Source organism: Dendropsophus ebraccatus, chromosome 4, assembly GCF_027789765.1.
Source record: "Dendropsophus ebraccatus isolate aDenEbr1 chromosome 4, aDenEbr1.pat, whole genome shotgun sequence".
Classification (NCBI taxonomy): Eukaryota; Metazoa; Chordata; class Amphibia; order Anura; family Hylidae; genus Dendropsophus; species Dendropsophus ebraccatus.
Window position 1 is genome coordinate 103813513 of NC_091457.1, and position 22894 is coordinate 103836406.

General features: G+C 44.3%; 1 protein-coding gene across 1 annotated transcript; it reads left to right on the forward strand.

The window, feature by feature from the left end:
- Positions 1 to 12199: 12199 nt before the first annotated feature.
- Positions 12200 to 15227, forward strand: CISH (cytokine inducible SH2 containing protein). Its single transcript, XM_069968677.1, has 3 exons — positions 12200 to 12453; positions 12667 to 12920; positions 14226 to 15227. The coding sequence occupies exons 1-3, from the start codon at positions 12236 to 12238 to the stop codon at positions 14726 to 14728; spliced, it is 975 nt and encodes a 324-aa protein (XP_069824778.1). The 5' UTR covers positions 12200 to 12235; the 3' UTR covers positions 14729 to 15227.
- Positions 15228 to 22894: the final 7667 nt, after the last annotated feature.

The following is a 22894-nucleotide window of genomic DNA, read 5'->3' on the forward strand; positions in this document are numbered from 1 at the left end:
CTAGGAGGGCAGCAAAGAAGCCACTTCTCTCCAGAAAAAACATCAGGGACAGACTGATATTCTGCAAATGGTACAGGGAGTGGACTGCTGAGGACTGGGGTAAAGTCATTTTCTCTGATGAATCCCCTTTCCGATTGTTTGGGACATCTGGAAAACAGCTTATTCGGATAAGACGAGGTGAGCGCTACCACCAGTCTTGTCTCAGGCCAACTGTAAAGCATCCTGAAACCATTCATGTGTGGGGTTGCTTCTCAGCCAAGGGAATCGGCTCTCTCACAGTCTTGCCTAAAAACACAGCCATGAATAAAGAATGGTACGAGAATGTCCTCCAAGAGCAACTTATCCCAACCGTCCAAGAGCAGTTTGGCGATCAACAATGCCTTTTCCAGCATGATGGAGCACCTTGCCATAAAGCAAAGATGATAACTAACTGCTCAGGGAACAAAACATAGAGATTTTGGGTCCATGGCCTGGAAACTCCCTAGATCCTAATCCCGTTGAGAACTTGTGGTCAATCATCAAGAGACGGGTGGACAAACAAAAACCAACTAATTCTGACAAAATGCAAACATTGATTGTGCAAGAATGGATTGCTATCAGTCAAGATTTGGTCCAGAAGTTGATTGAGAGCATGCCAGGGAGAATTGCAAAGGTCCTAAAGAAGAAGGGTCAACACTGCAAATATTGACTTGCTGCATTAACTCATTCTAACTGTCAATATAAGCTTTTCTTACTCATAATATGATTGCAATTATATTTCTGTATGTGAAAAAAAATCTGACAAACACACATAAAAACCAAAGGGCAGCAGATCATGTGAAAATATAATATTTGTGTCATTCTCAAAACTTTTGGCCATGACTGTAAACTGGGGCAGCTGACAGACACAGCAGATGGAGCACAACATGAGGAAGCAACATAACTGACATTACTGACTGTCCTGGAAAGTGATCTCCAGTCTGTGTTGAAGTCCTCAGACTGTAAAAGGACGCTGCGGCTGGTGCTGATTCTATTAGAGAATTGCATCATCAAAGATTCCCTAATGTTATTATCAGAACGGCTCAACTACACAAGGGAGCCATAATTACTTTGAAGAGAATCAAAATCCCAACTCGGCAGCATTAAGACAGCACTATGGAGACTACGCACAAATTGCAGCAGTGTCAATAAGCAGCCCTTTCCCACAATACAGCCTTCCATAGGCAATATAAAGAATAAATAATAACAAACAGCATACAAAATACAGTGGTGCTGATTACCAGCATAGTTCGTTCCGGGGCCATGCTTGTAATCCAAATCCACTCTTCAACCGAAGCAAATTTTCCCATAAGAAATCATAGAAATGCAGACAATTGGTTCCACGCCCCCAAAATAATGATTTATTATTCTGAATAACATGTAAAACAAATGTAACAAACATTCAGAAACAGCAGAATGAGATATTATAAGTTACTGTACAGTAATGGAGAGGATGTGAAACACAAGGGCTGACAGAGACTGCAGGGAGCATGAAGGAATGAGCAGGACAGATGTGGGCACATACATGCAGCACTCTCTGTCTGGGGAGAGAGGGGTTACAGCTATGGAGAGATTACCTCCACAGTCCTGTCCCCTGATGCAAGCCCCAGCCTGAAGTGGATCTGCTATGATTTGGAAGGTGAGGGAGATTCCTGGGTCAGAGTGCAGGGCTGTAGACCCCGCTATGCAGACCATGCCCCTACCCCACTCGTGCTCCCACCCAGTACAGGAAGCTCTTAAACCAAAGCAATGCTCTTAAACCAAATCACAATTTTGAAAAACTGTGAACTCTTAAACCAAGTTACTCTTAAACCAAGGTACCATTGTATAGGCAGCCATAAAAAGTCTACAGAAGGCAGTGTGCTTTTCACTTACAGAGCCGCCTGTGTCATGGGGGGGGGGGGGGAATCCAGGCTGTCACAAAGGCTTGTAGGCCGCAGGCATAAAGTAGTTTGCTACCTACAGATATGAGTGTCCAAGATCTTCTTTCTGTCTTAGCCGAGAGGTGAAAAAGGTCCAGGATAGTCACATTGTCGCACCCAGTGTGACGTCACTGTGTGTGTTTAGGAGAGCACTTAGGCAAATGTGGCGACTGAGGGCCCATGGGCCCCTTACCTTAGGAGCCTGGAACACAATATTCACCTCCGCAACCCCAGCTGAGCCACCACTGGCTGAAACTGTGCCATGGTGAGCCACAACCTGCACTCACAGTTAAACACATCAGAGAAATCTCTTTCCTGTCCTGTTTTTAACTTAATGAGTGAGTTAGGACTCCAGGCTGTTTAACAGGCAGAGGTTTGTCTAGATTGAAAACAGAGAAGTACTGGAATCAGGAACGTTTCCAGCCTCTACATGTAAATATTAATTGTTCCCTTTCAGTAACAATAAGCAGAATTCAGAATTCAGAGTTCATTTTGATTAAACTGAAGTGCGGTACCACAAAGTAACTGAGGACACGACTGGAGCTGTTCCTGGAAGTACAAAGCTGTGTTTTTCTAATCCTGGTTACCCGTTCCAGGAGATCAGCCTTTATTTTTAACCCATCTCATAAGCATTTGCCTGACTGTAAATTGACTAGCTGGAGCAGAAGCCCTGCCCCACTGCTCTGTGTGCAGTAGATGACCAGAATTACTAAAGGCCCTATTACACGAAATGATTATCAGCCTTATTCAGCCAATATTGGCCGATAATCGTTTTGTGTAATAGAAGACAACGATCAGCCGACATGCGTGATGTTGGCTGATCGTTGTCTTTCAACAGGCTGAAACGCCCGGCAAAGATCTGCTGCCATTGCTCCATGCAATAGGAGCGGCAGCAGCAGACCGCCGCTGTCTCCTATGGGCTGCCCGGATGACCTGACAATTGCCCTGGCAGCCTCCCCCACGCTGCCAGCGGGCGGGGGAGCAAGTGAGCGCTGACCTGAAAGGTCGGCGCTCGTTTGCTCTCCACATGGCTCTGTGTAATAGGGGCTTTAGTTCCACCTCTTTCCATGACTCAAGCCAGTGCTAGTCTATATGTTCTCTGCTCTAACAAGGTATGCTGATGCATGTAGTAATCTGGAGTAGTGTAAAGAAAAGTTCTTCACTTTAGATGGATTTGCATGCTGTCAGCTCGGCAGTTGAGGCATCACAAGCATAATGCATGTGATGACCATAGATCAATATGCCAGGTGTTCGCTCTTGTCACCTGCAGGTTCAGTCATAACCCAGATCACCCAGGCACAAACCTGATCATTAACATAACCGCAGGTAATCACAGGCCTTGTTTCAATGGTGACGAACATCTTAAGTTCAAGAAAGTTACCTCCTATCTTGTCTTCTCCTAAAGTTAAGCCAAACCACTCTTACAATGACAGCTGTAAACCTTCCTATATGATATCAATAGTATTAGTTTATAGAAAACATTTGCTTTCAAATTTGGCAACATCTTCAAATATTTCTTCAATGTTCTATGCCATTTTATAAATACTCTGCATGTTGCACTGGTAAAAAGCCAACTGGTCCAGCATATGGACTGACTGGTGGAATGAGACGATGGTGCCAACCTGCATTTGCTTTTGGAATGTTTCCACTGAATCAGGGAGAAGAATGGTCCAATGCTTCATATAGTACAGAAAATGGTTCAGCCACAGTAAGGGGATGAGTTTATGGCAGATTAGGACCTGTCCCCTGGGCCAGTTGTAGTGAGACCCAGATATCTAGATAATAAAACAGAACTAATAGGCACAACTGCATTCACTAAGCGGCCATGCTAGAAAATGCTCCACCTAGTGGACTCTTTAAAAGGTAATATGGAAAACTCTCCTTGGCTGAAAGATCAAAAATTAGGGATGGATTCATGTGAAAATCTTCAATTAAAGTCTGTTTACTGGCCATAGATTAGCTGTATCATACTTACTTAGGCTATGTTCACATCTATTGACTGCATTACATTTGGTATACTTCTAGATACTGGGAATAAAAAATCCTGACGTATACCGGGGTGTAGCCACAGTGGTCCTATGGACTCTAATGGACCAAATGTAGTCTACTAATGTTAAGTTCATTCTGATTCCAGAATCTCTCTTTCTCTGTGTCTGATATGTATACATTGGAATACCTTCTTGCCAGTATCCCAACACCAGTGATGGTTAGTAAGGTTAAAGGGGGGAGTGTACTTATTTAGGGTGATGTACAGCAGTGGGTGTGATAGGAAGAAGCGCTGGACAGCTCAAAAATGGTTGTTACTGTTGCTAAATGCTGGTGTCTGCCTGAGATTTGTTCTGCTTTTGTACTGGATTGACTGACCAATAAAACTGTCAGACTAGACTCGATAATGTCTGAGGAAAAATAGGAGAACAACAGAGGCATGGCTGGATGCTAGTTATCACCAGGGTGTTAACGTGCAGGGATAAAGTGTATTCAGAAACAATTGTAAACATTGAAAAGGGGAAATGATTTGTCTTTATGTAAAGTCCTGTTTACCTTTACTACAAGGTAATAAATACAGTATGAGGGAAATGATAATATGAAGTCTGTATGGGGGAAATAAATGGACAGAATAATAAAATACTGATAGGGGCGTTTTAAACGCTGACGAATATAACAAGCAGCAGAGAATCTATTTTTGAGGCAAACAGATGAGGCTAACAGGTGATTGCTAAAGATAATTTTATTTCCCAAATGGTGCAAGAACTACATGGGGATAGGGGTTACTGGACCTCATTTTAATCAACAGACTTGACAGAATAAGTAAAGTGCAGGTTACGGGAGACATAGCAAATAGTAAGCACAATAGAATACAACTTGTCCTTTAGGCTGGGTTCACACTATGTATATTTGAGGCTGTATTTGGTCCTCATGTCAGGTCCTCATAGCAACCAAAACCAGGAGTGGATTGAAAACACAGAAAGGATCTGTTCACACAATGTTGAAATTGAGTGGATGGCCGCCATATAACAGTAAATAACGGCCATTATTTCAATATAACAGCCGTTGTTTTAAAATAACAGCAAATATTTGCCATTAAATGACGGCCATCCACTCAATTACAACATTATGTGAACAGAGCCTTTCTGTGTTTTCAATCCACTCCTTGTTTTGGTTGCTATACAGCCTCACAAATACAGCCTCAAATATACATAGTGTGAACCCAGCCTTAACTTGTCAATTCTTTAAACAGAGAGCGGAAGCATGCACGGAATCCCATTGACACACGGAGGCAGGTGAAATTCCGTGGCTTTTATTCAGTGTGAACATACCTTAAGGGTGGTATTACATGGGCCGATGGGGGCCCGATAATACCTGTAAACGAGTAGCGATCTGCTAGAACGTCGCTCGTTTACTGGGCCTATTACATGGCCCGATAATCGTTTAACAAGGGCTGCATGGACATTGTTACCGATCTCCTTGCAGCCCTTGTTACCGATCTCCTTGCAGCCCTTGTTTAAACTACATACATTACCTATCCACGTTCCAGGGCTGCTCCTGCGGTCCGCTTCTCCACAGGTCCCGCGCGCTCTAGCTTCAGAGTGGCTTGCCAGCTGACAGGCCGCTCAGCCAATCACAGGCCGGGACCGCCGCGCCTGTTATTGGCCGGGCGACCTGTCAGCTGACAAGCCGCTCTGAAGCTAGAGCGAGCGGGACCCGGGGAGAAGACTGCAGGAGCAGCCCTGGAACGTGGATAGGTAATGTATATCGTCAGTCGCCGGCCGCGCACTGCTATTACACGTAGCAGTGCGCGGTTTGGCGCCTGACAAAAATAGGTCAGAACCTATATCAACGATCAGCCGATGATCGTTGTCATCGGCTGATTGTCGTATTTATTACATGGAGCAATAATCGGCCGAATAGGGCCGATTAGCGTTCCGTGTAATAGTACCCTAAGGAAACACACACAGCAGTTGTGGCAAACCCAGAAGTGGATGCAAATAGGATGTTGGATCCTCTCCTGGTTTGGGCACAAAAACCACAGGGGCATTTAAAAACAAACAAACAAACTGATGTGTGTGTTTCCAGCCAGTTCACACTGAGCAAGATCATCGGAATTCCGTGGCGGAGCTCTCCGCCGCGTTCAAAGTGTTGCTGTAAGTGAATGGGAGAGCGCGTGCTCGTCCGTTGCCGCCGCTCTCAGCTCAAAGGACTAACATGTTAGTTCTTTGAGCGGAGAGGAGAGGAATCGGACCAACGCACGCTCTCCCATTCGCTCAAAGCAGGACACTGAGTGCGGCAGGATTCCGACGATCTTGCTCAGTGTGAACTGGCCCTAGGGTATGTTTACACTGAGCAAATGGAGCAGTTTTCTGTTGAGTAGCCACAGAAATACTGACCTTTATAAGTTTTATATGCTTGAGGAAGCCCTCAACATTTTAGACTGGGATACTATCCTCAAAAGTAAGAGAACAGGCACTAAATTGGATATATTTATAAGTACCTTACATTTTTAATGAGAGGTACATATCTTATGAGAACAAATGGAAAAGGAACAGGAGAAAGCCAATGTGGGTTAATAAAAATGTAAAAAGAATAACAAGAAAAAAAGCATTTAAAATACTAAAACACAAAGGAGAGAAGTAGTAAAGAAAAAAAAATTGAAATAAAGTTAAAACTGTGTCGGTATCAATGTCTATAAAACGGACAGACAAATCAGCAGGGCCAGATAGCATTCATTCCTGTGATCTAGTAATGTGATACATAGAACCTTATTTCTAATATTTAAAGCATTACAGGTATGAGGGGAAAAAAACACCCTCTTAGAATTATATGGTTTTACGTACAAAGATCTAATTTAAAAAAAAAAGGTCATTAAAAAGGTCTTAAAGGGGTTATCCAGCGCTACAAAAACGTGGCCACTTTCTTTCAGAGACAGCCCCACTCTTGTCTACAGGTTGGGCAGGGTTTTGCTACTCAGTTCCATTTAAGAGAATGGAGCTTAATTGCAAACTGCACCTGAACTGGAGACAAGAGACGTGCTGTCTCTAAAAAGAAAGTGGCCATGTTTTTGTACCACTGGATAACCCCTTTAAAATTAGGCAAACACAACCCCAGAATAGCAGCACATAGCCAATAACATCATGTAATTGTTTAACAAAAATGAAGCCAAATTGAAAACGAAGAACACTGCATGAATCAACAGCTTGTAGAACCACCTTAAAGGACAACTCCCGCGGGACCCCCCAAAAAAAAAAAAAACACAGACACACACACAGACACCATACTCACCATCTCTCCGGTGACGATCGCCACTCGATTCGCCCGCCGCCCGCCTCTCCGTCGCCGCCGTCCGCCATCCAGCGATGTCTCCGACTTCCGGGTCCAGGGGATGGAAAAGGCTGCCAGTGCGCTTGCGCACCGGCAGACTTTTCATTGGCTGGAGCGCATCACATGGCTTCCAGCAAGCTCAGCCAATCAGGGCTGAGCAAGCTGGAAGCCATGTGATGCGCTCCAGCCAATGAAAAGGCTGCTGGTGCGCATGTGCACCAGCAGCCTTTTCATCCCCATTCACTTTGCATGAAGACGCCGAGGAGGAAGAAGACCCGGACCGCCCCTCGGCTCTGACGTCGTCGTCACCAGATGCCGCCCCGGAGAAGAGGACCGTGACGATCGTAATAGGTAATGTATACATTCTTTAACTTCCGGGGTGGGGGGTCGGGGTCCGAAAGTGGGGGAAGGGGGCCAGGCCGGGTATTTAACCACATTACAAAGTTATATAACTTTGTAATGTGTGTTAAATGAGCAAAAAAAAATTTTTGTGGGAGTTGTCCTTTAAAGTGACTGTACCACCAGGCCCAGGCTGAAGCACTGGAGGCGGGCCGACCCACCCCTAGTGGGAAGAAACCCCACCCCCAGTGGGAAGAAACCCCAAAATCAATGGAACCCTATCATAGAGGGGCTAGGGTTTCCTCCCACTAAGGGTGGGTCGGCCAGCCTCCAGTGCTTTAGCCGGGGCCTGGTGGTACAGTCACTTTAACCCTTTCACGACCTGGAATCATTGATTCCTTAATGCCTGAGCCCCCTCTCCTCTGTCCCCTGCCGCTGGTACAATCTTGTAACAGCGGCAGGGGAGAGAGGGGAGGAGGTAGAGCTCACGGAAGCGCACCCCACATGCCCAGCCTTCCCTCCCCCCCCCCCCCCCCCTGCCAGCCTCCGTAGCCAGAAAATAGCCAGGAAGCCTGGCTATTGTAGAGGGAGAATTCTCTGTCAGAAGCCCTATAGGATGCTGTGGTCGTGCTGACCGCAGTATCTATAGGGTTAACTCTCAGCAGAGTTTTGGTGGGTCCCCAGATATCACTGATAGCCGAGACCCACTGCGGATGACACAGGCACAGCTCCTGTTCATATTATACACACTAAGGTACCACATACTGCTTGATTGTATTGTATCATCTAACTTTGATTGTACTGTATTATGTAAATCCTTATGTTAAAGTTATCTGACCTGCCGGTCTGACCCGGAAGTAGCCGGAGGTCTGCACTTGTTGTAACCCTTATAAAGTGTACTGTCTCCACCATACCTGTAATACTTGAAAAAGGCCCCCTAGGATGTGGAGGCCCGAAACGCGTTGTTCTACTAGCAAATAAAAATCCCTTTATACATTTGTGGATGATACCAATCCTTTTGTGACTGCGTGGGAGTCTGAGGTATCTGCACCCCTAGTTTGCAGTTTTTTGGTCCAGTGTCCCTTCGTGGGTCACATTGTGCATCTCAGTCAGTCACCTATCCCGGGGTCTCCTAACATATAGCACAACTCAACCAGGTGAGCCTCTTCCTTTTTTCTATTAATTGAAGTCTGCTTGCCTGATAATACTACACCAGGAGGCGCCCCTGTCCTTCTTTTTCTTCTCTCTATAGTTTCTTGATGTGTCAGATCCATTTTTCAGGCGGCATGAATAAGATCAGTTGGCACCAGTGTGTCTTAGGGTCCACTTACACAGAAAGATTATCTGCCAAAGATTTGCAGCCAAAGCCAGGAACAGACTATAAACAGAGATCAGGTCATAAAGGAAAGCCTGAGATTTCTCCTCTTTTCAAATACATTCCTGGCTTTGGCTTCAAATCTTGGCAGATAATCTGTCAGATAATCTTTCTGTGTAAATGGACCCTTAGACTAGATTATCCAATAAAGAAAACAATGTAGGCAGCATAACCATATAATAAATCCCTGTGCTTTTTTCACACTTGCAGGGTTTCGATTCTACAAGAACTTTCCTTGATATACAATACACACAGTGTGAACACTCCAAATATTTCTACAAAGTACAGATTCAATCAGTCAATACGGAATAACAGCCAGTGCTTAAAGGAGAAGTCCAGCCCAAATTATTTTTTGATATGTTATTACTTATGGAAAGTTATACAAATTTCTAATGTACATTAATTATGGTAAATGCACATATACTGCTATTTCCTTTAATTTAGTAGATCATGGAGTGTTGGAATTCTCTCAGATATAGTTACGTCACAACCCAGGGTGTAATTCCTACGTGTAATTCCCCCCAGCGGGGGGCGCTCTATATGTAAAAGACTTTGGGACTTTATGGTTTCTGTGGATGTCTATGTAAAGTAATGGAATGAAGTGTACAGTGTGCTTTGTTGAATGAATACATTTATGGAATACTTTGGGGAGCAAGTGTCCTTGCTCCCCAAAGTATTCCATAAATGTATTCAATCTGTACATTAGGGGGGCACCAAGCAGGGAGGAAGAGAGGTGCCTATGCATCTACGTCCCCCCTCCCTCCCTGCTTAGTGCTGCTTCTGGCACATATACACAGTACTACTCCTCCCATTATCTGCCTATAGTATGAGCAGATGATGGGGGAGTAGTACCTGGGCCGATATCAATCACCCGCCGAACCGCCGCCACACTGGACTATATGCACTGAACTACTGCTCCCATCATCTGCTCATAGTATGAGCAGGTGATGGAACTAGTAGCTGGGTTATCCCTATGACATGCCTGCAGCCACTGACGCCGCCGGGCGCAGGGGGGAGCCACTCATCACAGTGCAGCCATCATGCCCTCTCCGCTCCCCCCTCCTCCTTCTTCCGGGATCCGGGCTAACTTTCCCCTATCCCATACATACAGTCTCTGTTTTTAATTTACAATTTAGGCAACTGAATTCTCCAAAGCGGGCGTAAAGCCCTCCCATTCAAACATATAGCAGGCAGGATTCGGCACAGAGTCTGCACGCAGAGGTTCTGCACAGAATTTCGGCAAAGATTCTGTAGAGTGAAAAAGCCCTAAAGGTTTTAATACACCATTTATTCGGCCATCAGTTTTCTCTCCACGTAGCAATATCAGACATTTTTATGTCTTAGGCTTCTGACCTCTTCTCTTACCATTAGTACTTATATACTTACCTAGCAGCTTCCAGCGATACGTACATATAGCATGGAATGCACATTTTACTTATTGGGCTGTTTTTCCCTTATCAGTCATGGCGTCTGCTGTTTATGTGATATGACGTGCATGCATGGGCGCTGGGCGGAAGTTTGCCACTCTGAAAGTACCAACTATATGTGCACAGATAATGGAGGACAGTAGCATCTGAAGCCAGGATAATGGTACTGTATGGGTTAACTACGAATGCTCATGTATGTCACTATTATACACAATGGAATTTGACACATATAGATGTGGGATTACTGAATATAACTATGCACTTGTGTTTATATGATGTACACTCAGATGAAATGACTGTACATAAACCTAGGATCTATTATCAATATTTTAAGTAGATTTTTAAAGTATACACTGTGATAGGCATATGACAGGACGATTATGTGTACATTGGCTGTCTCTGATTAAGCACTAATTGTAATTCAGTATTAATTGATTGACTCAGCACTTTGTATAAGTATCTGGAGTGTTCACACTGTGTTACACTTTTGTATAACTTTGCAAGCATGAATAAATTTATTATATGGTTGTGCTGCCTACATCATTTTCTTTATTGGATAATCTAGTCTATAAGGCTATGTGCACACTACGGAATCCCGGTGGGTTCAGTCTTCGGGCGGACAGCGGAATCTTGCAAACCATAGAATGAAGCCTATGGTAGCAGCAGAGATACGCGCATCCGCGAGCGGGGGCGAGCTGCGGAATCTGCGGCAGGTGATCCACTGGGATTCCATAGTGTGCACATACCCTTACACGGGACAATTATCATGCGAAAAATAGTTTTATTGTTCACATTTAAAAGATAATCGTCCTGTGTAATTGGAGGCAACAATCGCCAAATCGTTTGTGTGTCGTTGATCGTTGATTTAGATCTGACTCTAAAACCTTCGATAATCGTTTACTGTAATTCCACATTCGTTCCCAAATCATTCAGTGTAATTCCAAATTGTTCCTTCTTTTGCTGGGGTGAAATGGAGCAGACGATCGTAGTAGCAACTATCGCTCTGTATAATACGGTGAACGATTTCAGGTTTACAATAAACAATCTTGTTTGGGATCGTTTAACATTAAAAATCGCTTTATCTAATAGGACCCTAAGACACACTGGTGCCCACTGACAAATGGATACTTCATTCCTATGAGAAACAGACCCTACAAAACAAGAGGACAATATCAACAGGACACCTGACATCATTACTGGTCAAGCAGTGGGTGACAGGGCACCATCTACACCAGCTCTCAGGTGCTTCCTGTATCTCCACATCTGATGCGTTCAGCTTCAGCCACAAGAGGCTGCTCTGTATTGAGCTGTAAGGCTCTCAACACCCCAAGGCTCCGGGAATGAGATGTGAAGCCACTTCCGCTGCTTTTTCAGCTAAATATAGCCTGACATGCCTATGTAACCACGTAATGGCTGCAGGAAAGCAGCAAATGCTAAATGTCCAGCGGAATTTCTGGAATCAAACCAAATCCCTGGAAATGAGGGGGGGGGGGGGGGAGGAAAGTAGAATTAACCCTTCTAGTGCCAGCAGAAGCCAGTTTAACCCGTTCGCTGCCGCATTGTCCTTTCTCCATGACAGCTGAGCCCTGTGTGCAGGAAGACCAGCTAGCTGCCTTACTCTGCAGCACTTCCTATCACCCCAGCGTCTGAGGACAGCAGGCAGAGTCCCCTCCCAGGGTTGGCAGTAGGGAAGTGGCCACTCCTCCTCCAGCCCCCAGCCATTGGTGGATTTACATAGTTCAGCCCATATTTCCTGGAAAGTTCTTGGAAATATATTAGCTGAGTTCTGCTGTTACACTGGGACAACACACACACACACCCAATGCAACTATATATAGATGCAGTACAGCGACGGCACAGGGTCAGATAGCAGCAAGCTGCTCAGAGAGGATACTGTGTGCGCCGTCACTGATCACTATACCTATCATAAGACAATTAACGTACAAAGCTTGGATTTTCAGACTTTCTCCCTTTCCCTGGTACTAAGCCTTCACCGTGGTGGGACATCGATGCCTTTTCGCTCATCCTGGACGGATATGATTCTTTGTGTAAGAGGGTAAGACGACTATTTTTTTTTTATTATCTATCATTTATTATTCTGACCTATTCTGTAGCGCTGAGAACAGCACATGACGTGTCTCTGGTTATTATGGTGCTCCGCTGAAGGACACAGTACGTCATGTGTTTTTCTTTAGCGCAGGAAAGTATTTCCTCTGGTGCACTAAAGTCCTCTAGATCTGCGTGAGTATAACATCTCTCACCATTCCAGTCCACAGAGCCTGTTGGCAGAGCAGAGGGTTTGTCGACCTTCATCTTGTGTGGGGGTCCCGGGCTTTGCAGCCGACCAAGTCATGCACCCCCTGAACCCTCCAGCCTGTCCAGGGCACACACAGACTGCGCCTGAGGTGCCCCCAAGGACGGTAGAGCCCCAGCTGCCTCCACCACCTCCCCAGAACAACGTTAGAGACCCAGAAGAAGATCTGCTCTGCATCGCCAAGACTTTCTGCTATCTCCGAGAATCTGGTAAGACTGAAGACAAAGTGAAACTTTATATTGCTATGTCTCGTTATATGTATTTAAAGAGATGACATGTTCACACAGATAGAGTTTCCCTTTAGGCTATAGTAGACTTTTTCCTATATCTATATTGTGACGTACTTTTAAAAATTACTGACAATCTGCTACTGTTTGCTAGTTGTCATAAGAACACGTATAACGTTTGGAATATGCGACATCTGGCCCCTGATGTTGTATACATTTAGGGTGTACTGGTTAATCACATGACTGATGAACATTCATTGGCACGTTAGACTGGCAGAGGCTAGAAAAATCATCAGACTATGACCCTTCAGGAACCCCCCCCCAAAAAAAAGGGGTTGGGGGACCTAATACCTACTGTTTAGGATGATGAAACTTTAAGTGTTAGAGTGACAATTTCAAAATAAACAGAACTGTGAAACATTTGTAGCAAAATATTCACAATCAGATTGATGACTTGTATGAGCTAGCAGTGGGTCAGACTACTCATCAGAAATGCCATGACGCAAAGGGAGAGGTCTGACACTATTTGTTATGACGCACAAAAAATACAAATAAAAAAGCGAAAAATAAATAGACAAATCATTAAGTTTTTTAACATTATTTCCACTTCAATATTTGCTGTCTCATTCACGATAGTAACGGTCAGATAATCTCCGATTTTTCTTTATATTCACAGAAGTGAGCAGCCACGTTTACAAATATGTTTAGAGGTGATGGGAGCTCAATGTTCAGGGGCCACAGCCGTCATATTAATGGCATCAGATAGAACACAACAAAGTTTGCGCTGCAATTTATATCCTGGTTTAACCCCTAAAATCCTGGATTTCTTTTTATTCGGCTTATTGACTAATATAAATAGAAATCTCTCAGAAAATTTATGAAAATTCTTAACATTTCTGTTTGCTTCTGTGGAAAAACCTAAGATTTTTGCTTTTAACAAAACCTGTTAGGAATCACTAATGTTACATTTTTGAAAATTTGGGTAAAGTTATGACAGTCGTCTGTAAAGCTGTTGCAAATACTTTTCAGACGCTTCGTAGTAGTATCTGCTTCTGCCAGGATTATCACACTGGCTGGAACCCCAGATGCATCACTGTATAACTAGATACATCTACTGTTCAGGAGTCTGGGAAAGCTGAGCTCTCCTAGAACAAAGTATAACTAACAGAATTGCAAATAGAATTTTAAACAGCCAGACATGAGATTTTTCTTGTTTCTGGAACTTAACATATGAAGTCATTTTTGGAATAATAATTTTGACATTGTGGCTCTTTCTTCCCCTTTTAGGTTGGTACTGGGGGCCTATTACTGCAACAGAGGCCAAACAGAGACTCCAGAAAATGGAAGAAGGTGTCTTCCTGGTGCGGGATAGCACTCACCCCAGTTACCTCTTTACTTTATCCGTTCGTACGAACAGAGGACCCACAAATGTCCGCATTGAGTACTCGGACAGTCTCTTCCGCTTGGATTCTAACTGGCTGTCTAAGCCTCGCATCCTCTCCTTCCCTGATGTTGTCAGCCTGGTTCAATATTATGTCTCATCCTGTAATTCCGAGAGTTCTAAGGACCCTGCCACCCAGTCTCCTGTGGCACCCACTTCCCTTAAAGAGCCAGCTGCTGTGCACCTCAAACTCCTACGACCCCTTTATCGAAGTGGAGAAAGCCCAAGTCTGCAGCACCTTTGCCGGCTACAGATAAACCGCAGCGTGACGCCAGGGTCAGACCTCACAGAACTGCCCCTACCCAGAAGAATGATAGAGTACTTGCAGCGATACCCATTTAAACTCTGATTTTTTTCAGGGCAGGACTTGTCAATACTTTACACATACTTCCCGTCGAGGATGCCATACGTCCAATACTGTATATAATCACCATATTTATTATAATATCCCCAAAACCCAGCTGTTTTTTTCTGGGGGGGGTTATACTTTGTTGCTTTTTAACAGTGGATGATTCCTCCAGGAGTCACTGCAGGGGTTCATTTTTCCCTTCATTGTGATAGAACTGGCATCAGATGTGGATTATACCCTGCATCACAAGATACACTGTAACTACCCAACCCAAAGAGACCAAGAAGAACCCGACTATTGTCTGGACTTGTTCCCTGGGCGTAGTCGCTGACTGGTCGTTGTCAGGGGTCGGACCACTGTGGACGTCTGTAGACACTAAGCTTCTGCTGCGCTCTGATAAGGCTGCTACAACTGCACCTTAGTGGTTACGTTGTGATGACGCAGGAGGATTCCTTTCATCACGCTGCTGGAGATGACAATAAATAGGATTTCTTACTAATGTGGTCGTCCTGTTGTTTTTCATCCCCCTAAATATCTAAAGGTTTTTCCCTTTTCCACCATGTTGTTATATTTAACTTTATTTAGCTATAACTTGTAATAGTTGTGTCTGGCTTTGAGAAAAGTTGAGTAAAAGCCAATATGTCTGCAGTTACAAGGACAGATATTCCGCTTTCCTAAAGACTGAAAGTGACGATTTACGAATCCTCAGGGCAGCTGTAATGGCTGCCATACTGGTTGTAATTTAACATGCCCAGAAACTGATATACAGAGTTGGTAATTATTTAGAGGGTGGTTTATAATTACAGGAGATTTAGAGGGGCAATGCTCCTTCATATGAAGGCCATACATTATTGTGTTTTACTTTGCAGAGGATAGGTCCTTGTTACCATAACCACAGCTCCCATCGTATGGCTGTTACTTCACCAATGTATACTTGTATGTAGAAAGAAAGATAAGGGCACTCACCCATTTGCAGTGTATAACTTCAGGCTTTATTTCATGGTGCGATTAAAACATCAGATAATGCACTCGGAGGAAGCGCACATGAGCGCGAAATGGCCATCTAGACATAGCTGTATTTGGTTTGGCGTCTGCCCCGACGTGCGTTATCGGATGTTTTAATCGCACCATGAAATAAAGCCTGAAGTTATACACTGCAGACGGGTGAGTGCCCTTATCTTTCTTTCTACATACAAGTATACATCGTTATATACACGTGCATTGGAAGGAGCACCCCCTATGTGTATCGGCTATAGCCCCTAGCACGCTCAAACTGCTCTCCTACGCCATATCAAAGAAGTAGTGCCGGTGAACTCCTCTACACATTTTATAAGTTACTTCACCAATCTACTCCTGAGCACTAGAGCAAACTAGAGAATTCCTGGGATTTTCCATGTTATTTTCCACCAACATATCATAAGGACATTGAAGGAATTATCCTAGAATGCATAAAACGCATCTCGCTTTGGGGGTGTCAATGAAAATGCTTGAGTGTAAATGTAAACATGAAATGAGTGTAAGTGTAAACATGAAATCCACACGATAAAAGGATGTCAGTGTAAGAATGACAAATGCATGCCTGTGCAGTACCAAGGGTTAACTGATCTGAAGAGAAGGCAATATAGTGTCAACATTGTACAGCAGTCACAGTTTCCTGAAACTGATACATTATTGTCTATTTAACCCTTTCACCTATGTGGGATCACCATTTTCCAGATCAAGCTTCCACCATTTTAGTAAATCAAACTAGTGATTTATTTGGGGAAATGTTTGTTTTCATGTTTTCCCTAGCTAGACTGCCTATCCACTCATCCACAGCAGGGACATGAATTCAGTGACATTACATAGTTTTCTTAAACTCCTGAATAGAATATCCACCTTGGCATTTAACATTATATACATAACTAGGCAGATTATCTCATTCAAGACTGTGATAATGCCTCAGCCAGGACGGTGATGACAGCCATATGGGTTGCCACCCAGACTTCCTGGAAAAACACGCAGGTAAGAATTGACTGAACAGAATTTGTAACACCTTGACAAAAGACGACTTCAGGACTGATATAATCTGGGGACATTTTGGATTTTAGGGAGATATTGTTAGAGGTGACGTGGAGTTATCAAAAGGACGCACTGATCCTTCCTATCCCTACGGTACGTCTCCTCTGCTTGCTCACGTCGTACCATTCTCGCCGTCTGTCCCTCAGGTAATCCTGTATTCTTCCACACACTCCGCTGCCAATTCTTCCTCCGGTAAATCTGTGTTCTCCACATTCAGCCCCCAGGCAGGGTTACACTTTACAGACACACAAATATTTCTGAGACTTAACTCCCCCTCCCACGTCCTCCGCTGAACACAGACTTTACCAGGAAACGCTCTACCGTGTCTTTCTGAGAAACTGAGCAGACTCAGAGCGAGGAGGGAGAGTGACGGGAGCCAGGCAGCTGCTCTGCTCTATACGCCCGCATAGAAAATACGCACATAACTGCTTACATTTAACCCTGACATACACCCCTTGCTAATGGTCCCCTACAAAATCAGAAGTGCCATATAATCCCAACTATCTGTGACCACTATTACTATTGTTGTCAGAACAGAAGAGGGCTTATTTCAGGGGTGTCAAACTCAAATATACAGTGGGCCAAAATTAAAAAATTAGACAAAGTCGCGGGCCAACCTTGATATTTCTTAAAGAGGGCATTTGGCACTCCTGGCACTTTCAGATTTGCGTGCGGCATTCCTGGCACTGTCATAGGTGTCTGTTTCCCTGCGCGGTGCACTATGGTAAATGATAAGATAAATTTCTATGATATAGTTAAACCCCAACGGTTACCCATTATTTCCACCAAGCAGTAGGTAATCCCATAACTGTGCCCTATGCAGTAGCCAACCCCTCCAATAGTGTCCCATATAGTAATCAGCCCTCCCAATATTGCCCCACATAGTAGCTAGCCCTACTTTTGGTGCCCCTCATAGTAGCCATATAGTAGCCAGCCCTCCCAATGTTGACCCATATAATAGTCAACCCCCCAAATGTCCCATATAGTAGCCAGCCCTGCTACTGGTGCCCCATATAGTAGCCAGCCCCCAATAGTGTCTTATATAGTAGCCAGCCCTCCCCCTTAGTATGTTATATAGAAGCCAGCCCTCCCCAAATCATTTTTACAGTGGCCAGCCCTCCCCTATAGTATGTTATATAGAAGCCAGCCCTCCCCAAGTCTCTTATATAGTAGCCCATAGTATATTATATAGAAGCCAGCCCTCCCAAAGTCATTTTTACAGTAGCCAGCCCTCCCACATAGTATGTTATATAGAAGCAAGCCCTCCCCAAGTCATTTTTACAGTAGTCAGCCCTCCCCCACAGTATGTGGTATAGTAGCCAGCCCTCCCCAAATCCCTTATACAGTAGCCAGCACTCCCCCACAGTATGTGATATGGTAGCCAGACCTCCCCAAGTCTCTTATATAGTAGTCAGCACTTCCCCACAGTATGTGATATGGTAGCCAGCCCTCCCCAAGTCTCTTATATAGTAGCCAGCACTCCCCCACAGTATGTGATATGGTAGCCAGCCCTCCCCAAGTCTCTTATATAGTAGCCAGCACTCCCCCACAGTATGTGATATGGTAGCCAGCCCTCCCCAAGTCTCTTATGCAGTAGCCAGCCCTTCCCCACAGTATGTAATATTGTAGCCAGCCCTCCCTCACATTATGTTATATAGAAGCCAGCCCTCCCCAAGTCTTTTATACAACAGCCAGCCCTCCCCCATAGATTCACCCTTCCTGCAGCCCCAGAGCTCGCGGGAGGCGCCTGGCGACGTCACCACGTTTCTGGCGTCTGGACGCAGATCGCATACTGCTAGGCCACAGGCCAAAAACTGCCTGTGGCCTACAAAATTATAATATGGGAGGTCTGAGCGGCCGTTCGGACCTCCCATATTATAATCTGCAATGTCGGCGGGACAGATTTATTAAAACAGGGAAATAGCCTGGCGGGCCAAAAATAATGGCACCAAAAAAATAATAATAATAATAATGGGCCAGAGTTTGACATGTCTGGCTTAGATGATCTGTAACATAACAGTGCTCTCCTGGCCTAGCCTGCATTTAAAGGGGGTCACACCTGAAAAACCATGCTATATTTTAGAAGCATTATAAGAGAAATGGCTTATATCATTCAGCACTGGAGATCTGTAGTGCTAATGGGGACAGTCTTTATACACGTCCAGTTACTCATCCTATTAACACTATAGCCAGCCTCTCCCCTGCCTGAAACGGCTGATAGCAGGGAGCAATATACTTGTATTCCCCCTGCTCTACAGTCATGTGAGCCTGAGATGGCTTATAAACAGTGAATTCAGATTCCTACCGCTTCTTCCCAATGACGTACAAACAAGGAGCCCTTCTAAAAGCCTGAGTTTGGTTGATCAATGTTGTTGCCCTATGATACTCACTGGAGAAAAAACAGACATGGCAGCACATCCATATACTTATCCTTTTGCCTCTCAGCACTATATACTACTAACATCAGGAGGTAGTTACATTTTGATTAAAGTGCATGAGCCCACACACTGCTTCAAGGTTCCTGATTGGTGTGGGTCCCTAAATAAAAAATGGCGCAGCCCCACGTGGCAATCACCATCGCACCAACAACGGTGCCAGAGGGAGGAGTGACCCAGTTGTCCAATCAGTTAAAATGCTAATGCTTTATTTCATACGGTTAAAAACATTTGTATCCAAATTATACGTCAGTGGTTCCCTGGTCGCTGACACGTATCATCCCATTATGGCCCAGTTGTATTCCGACAACTTCTAGCCCCAAGAACTTAAAACGCGCCAGGGACACCAATGTTTTTCACCATAAAGCTCTACGTTGTAACATTGGAAATAAAAAGAAGTGTTATCCAATGTTTATTACTAGTAAATGGTGTATATCTGATGTGTGCTAAACTTTGGCATGCAAAAGGTTAAAAATGTTTTATGTTTTGTTGCTTCCTGGAGATATCCCCCTCTTCCAGATCACTGCATGGTTAAACAGATCTGCCAATCAGAAGTCTGGGACAAGTTGTTTGACCTTTGTTTGAGCTGTGACGACAGCCATACTGGTTACCATTCAGCTTTTTACTAACAGAAAAAAAACATCATATTCTTAAATCCCTTAATAAAAAGGATGAAGCTTTTATTTCCTGCTGGCCCCACCATTACCCTGAAATGGTCCTTCTCTACCTTCAGCTCATGGCTACAGATGAATGGTGTGTGTTATGCCAGGTATTTGTCACTGTAAACACTGCAGGTCGGAGCAGCAGGAAACAAGTTCCACAGAAAAACTTAATAAATGCAGGCGTGATCTTACAAAGCAGCTGAGCGCACTGTGGTGACTACCCCCTCCTCCTCCTCCTCTGCATTTCACTGGAACTAGTCCCTTTCTAAGAAATCCTGATAAAGCTGTGGGTGGAGCTTGTGAGAGGAAGGCAGCCAGTCACAGCGCCGACAGGTACCTCTTCCCAGGAAGACTGAGGCATGGAAAATCCCTCATGTTTTCCTAGGAACTGACACAATGCCTCCTAAAGCTCTGCAATCTGTCAGCGGGACGCGGGGTGAAGGGCGGCAGGATCTCAATATTAAAAACAAATGGCTAGCAGAGACTTTATAGATATATCTGTTGGACAGCTGGGAATAAAATGTATCAATACACAACCAATGTAACTCCTAATCTGCCAAGTCCAAAAAGTCTTTCACCCAGGAGCGCACCTCTATTTCAAGGATTGAGGGTATCATAGCAGAGAGATCCCCTATAGAGGAGATGTGTAAGGTACAGATTTTTTAAAGTCTTATGTACATATGTTGCTTTAAAAGTAAACGTCTGTCTCCCTATTTGCTGTGAAGCTGAATGCAGTCTATTGTTCCCTGGTATCAGCTCAGCCAAACAAGCTGGCAAGATGGCTAGTTCACAAGTGTCACAGGCGTGAGGACAGATTCCCTTGAAAGTCTATTAATTCCCCATCCCCCTTCACCCGGACTATGGAAGAATGGTTTGCTGAAATAACACACATACAACCCATAGAAGAACTGACAGCTCAGCCTCCTAAAGACAGACACTGATACAAATACTAACACTGACTAAGGGCTCTATTACATGGGACTATCATATATTTTTCAAATTTAAATGATACTGTTCCGTGTAATTGTCAAAAAAAAAACGTTTGTGTGTCGTTAATTTAGATCTGACCCTAAAATCATTGTTAATCATTTGCTGTAATTTCACATTCATTCGCTGTAAGGGTATAAACCCACACACCGTATAAGCAGCGTATTTACTGCTGCGATACGCAGCAAATACGCAGCAAACACGCAGCAAAAACGCAGCAAAAACGCAGCAGATTATATCTAAATAACTGAACACAGCATCAAATCTGTACCAACAAATCTGCTGCGTATTTGCTGCGTATTTGTTGCGTATCTGCTGTGTATACGGTGTGTGGGTTTGTACCCTAATACTGCATTGGTTCGCTAAAGGCCCTATTACACATAGGGACCATTACTGCTTATAATTGTTTCATTTCATGCAGCACACCGCCGCTGTCTCCTATGGGCTGCCCGGACGATCTGACGATCACCCGGGCAGCTCTCCGGTGCCGTAGCTCCGTGTAATAGGAGAGGCGGCAACAGACCGCCGCTGTCTCCTATGGGCTACCCGGAAGATCTGAAGATCGCCCGGGCAGCCCCCCTGCGCCTTCCCACTCCCCCCCAGCTCCTACCCTGTCCTCCTCACTGTTGGCTGAAACGCCAATGATCAGCCTGTTACCCTTTCGATGTATTGTTTTCTCTTTTGTAAATGAATAAAACATCAAATATTAAAAAATAGTCCATTATAAACAATTCTACATCTGCTTGAGGGAAACCTGGTTGACAGCATGGGCACTATTAGAGCTCCCATATGAATGGCTCTCTCAAAATCGCCTAGTTATTGTATAGTACATTCCAGTACTGCTGTGTAACTGGATAGATGCGCCACTCAGGACTCTCAGAAAGCCAGGTGATGCTTGTGAGAGCCGAACAGGGAGAAGTCTGTTCCTTATAATTTCTGGGGATTTTGTTCTGATGGTCTCTTCTTGCTCTCTGTTGGGGGTGTGCAGGGCGTGAAGTGGGGCTTGTGCTCCAGGGACATTTTATATTCTCCTGCCAGCCATTTTCTATGGTTCACGTTTCCATGAATCTATGTTTATATGTTTTCCAGAAATGCTTATAGAGCGCACATCTAGGCATAAACAGGCACATTTACTGGAAACACAGAATTCTTCACAGTGAGGAATCAACAAAACCCCTATTCTAGAATGCCTCTCCTAAAGCTTACAGCATGTTCTTTAAGGACACACAGCATGGGATTTTCCTGGAATCAGTGTTCAAATAGTGTGCTGTGGTCAAATCTGGCTGGCAGATTGCATGTTCCAACCTCTCAGTACAGGTAACATTGGGGGGATCTTGTCTTCAGGGTGAAGGAGGATTCTGAAATTAGAAACCATTGTCCAAAACCAGGTCCAAAACCTAACAGGTGTTAAAGGGTCTGTGTAACTCATTTTTAGGGTAGAGTATTGATGGGAAAATCAGGAACCCAAAGTAAGAAGTTGGTTTTCTGACACATTCTATGCTCCTGGGTACTGGGGCCCTCGCCTTATTTGCCAGCACAACAGAACAAAGACAATTCAAGACTTTACTGTAGCCAGTCAAATAGTGCCACATGATCAGATCTGTATCATCTAATTGTTTTACAATAAGATGCTGATGACATATCCATTCACTGACAGCAAGCTGAGACCTTAAAGAAGGGGAGAAATTCGACTGCAGTGATAATCGGCAAATGGAAACAATGCTTGGAATGTAATGGTGCTACAATGGCAACTAAGTGAACTAGACAGAAGGTCATAACCCTTCTGGGCTACATATACTTCCATCTGCATGTCCTATAAATAGCTATACATTAGATTAAATCATGTACCAAATAAACATTTGAAAATCCCCAACCATTCACAGCCAGTGACAGACTAAACACCATCTGTACAACAAGTCACATGTAAGAAACATACAACATACAACACAAACACCAGCGCAGAGAATTTACAGGAGGATTAGGGACAGTCTAACAATTTCCACCCTCATCACTTATTGCTG

Coding starts and splice junctions, on each gene's coding strand:
- CISH (XM_069968677.1), top strand. CDS start 12,236: ATGCAGTACAGCGACGGCACAGGGTCAGATAGCAGCAAGCTGCTCAGA. Junction 12,454..12,666: donor ATGATTCTTTGTGTAAGAGG/GTAAGACGACTA, acceptor TCACCATTCCAG/TCCACAGAGCCTGTTGGCAG. Junction 12,921..14,225: donor CTGCTATCTCCGAGAATCTG/GTAAGACTGAAG, acceptor TTCCCCTTTTAG/GTTGGTACTGGGGGCCTATT.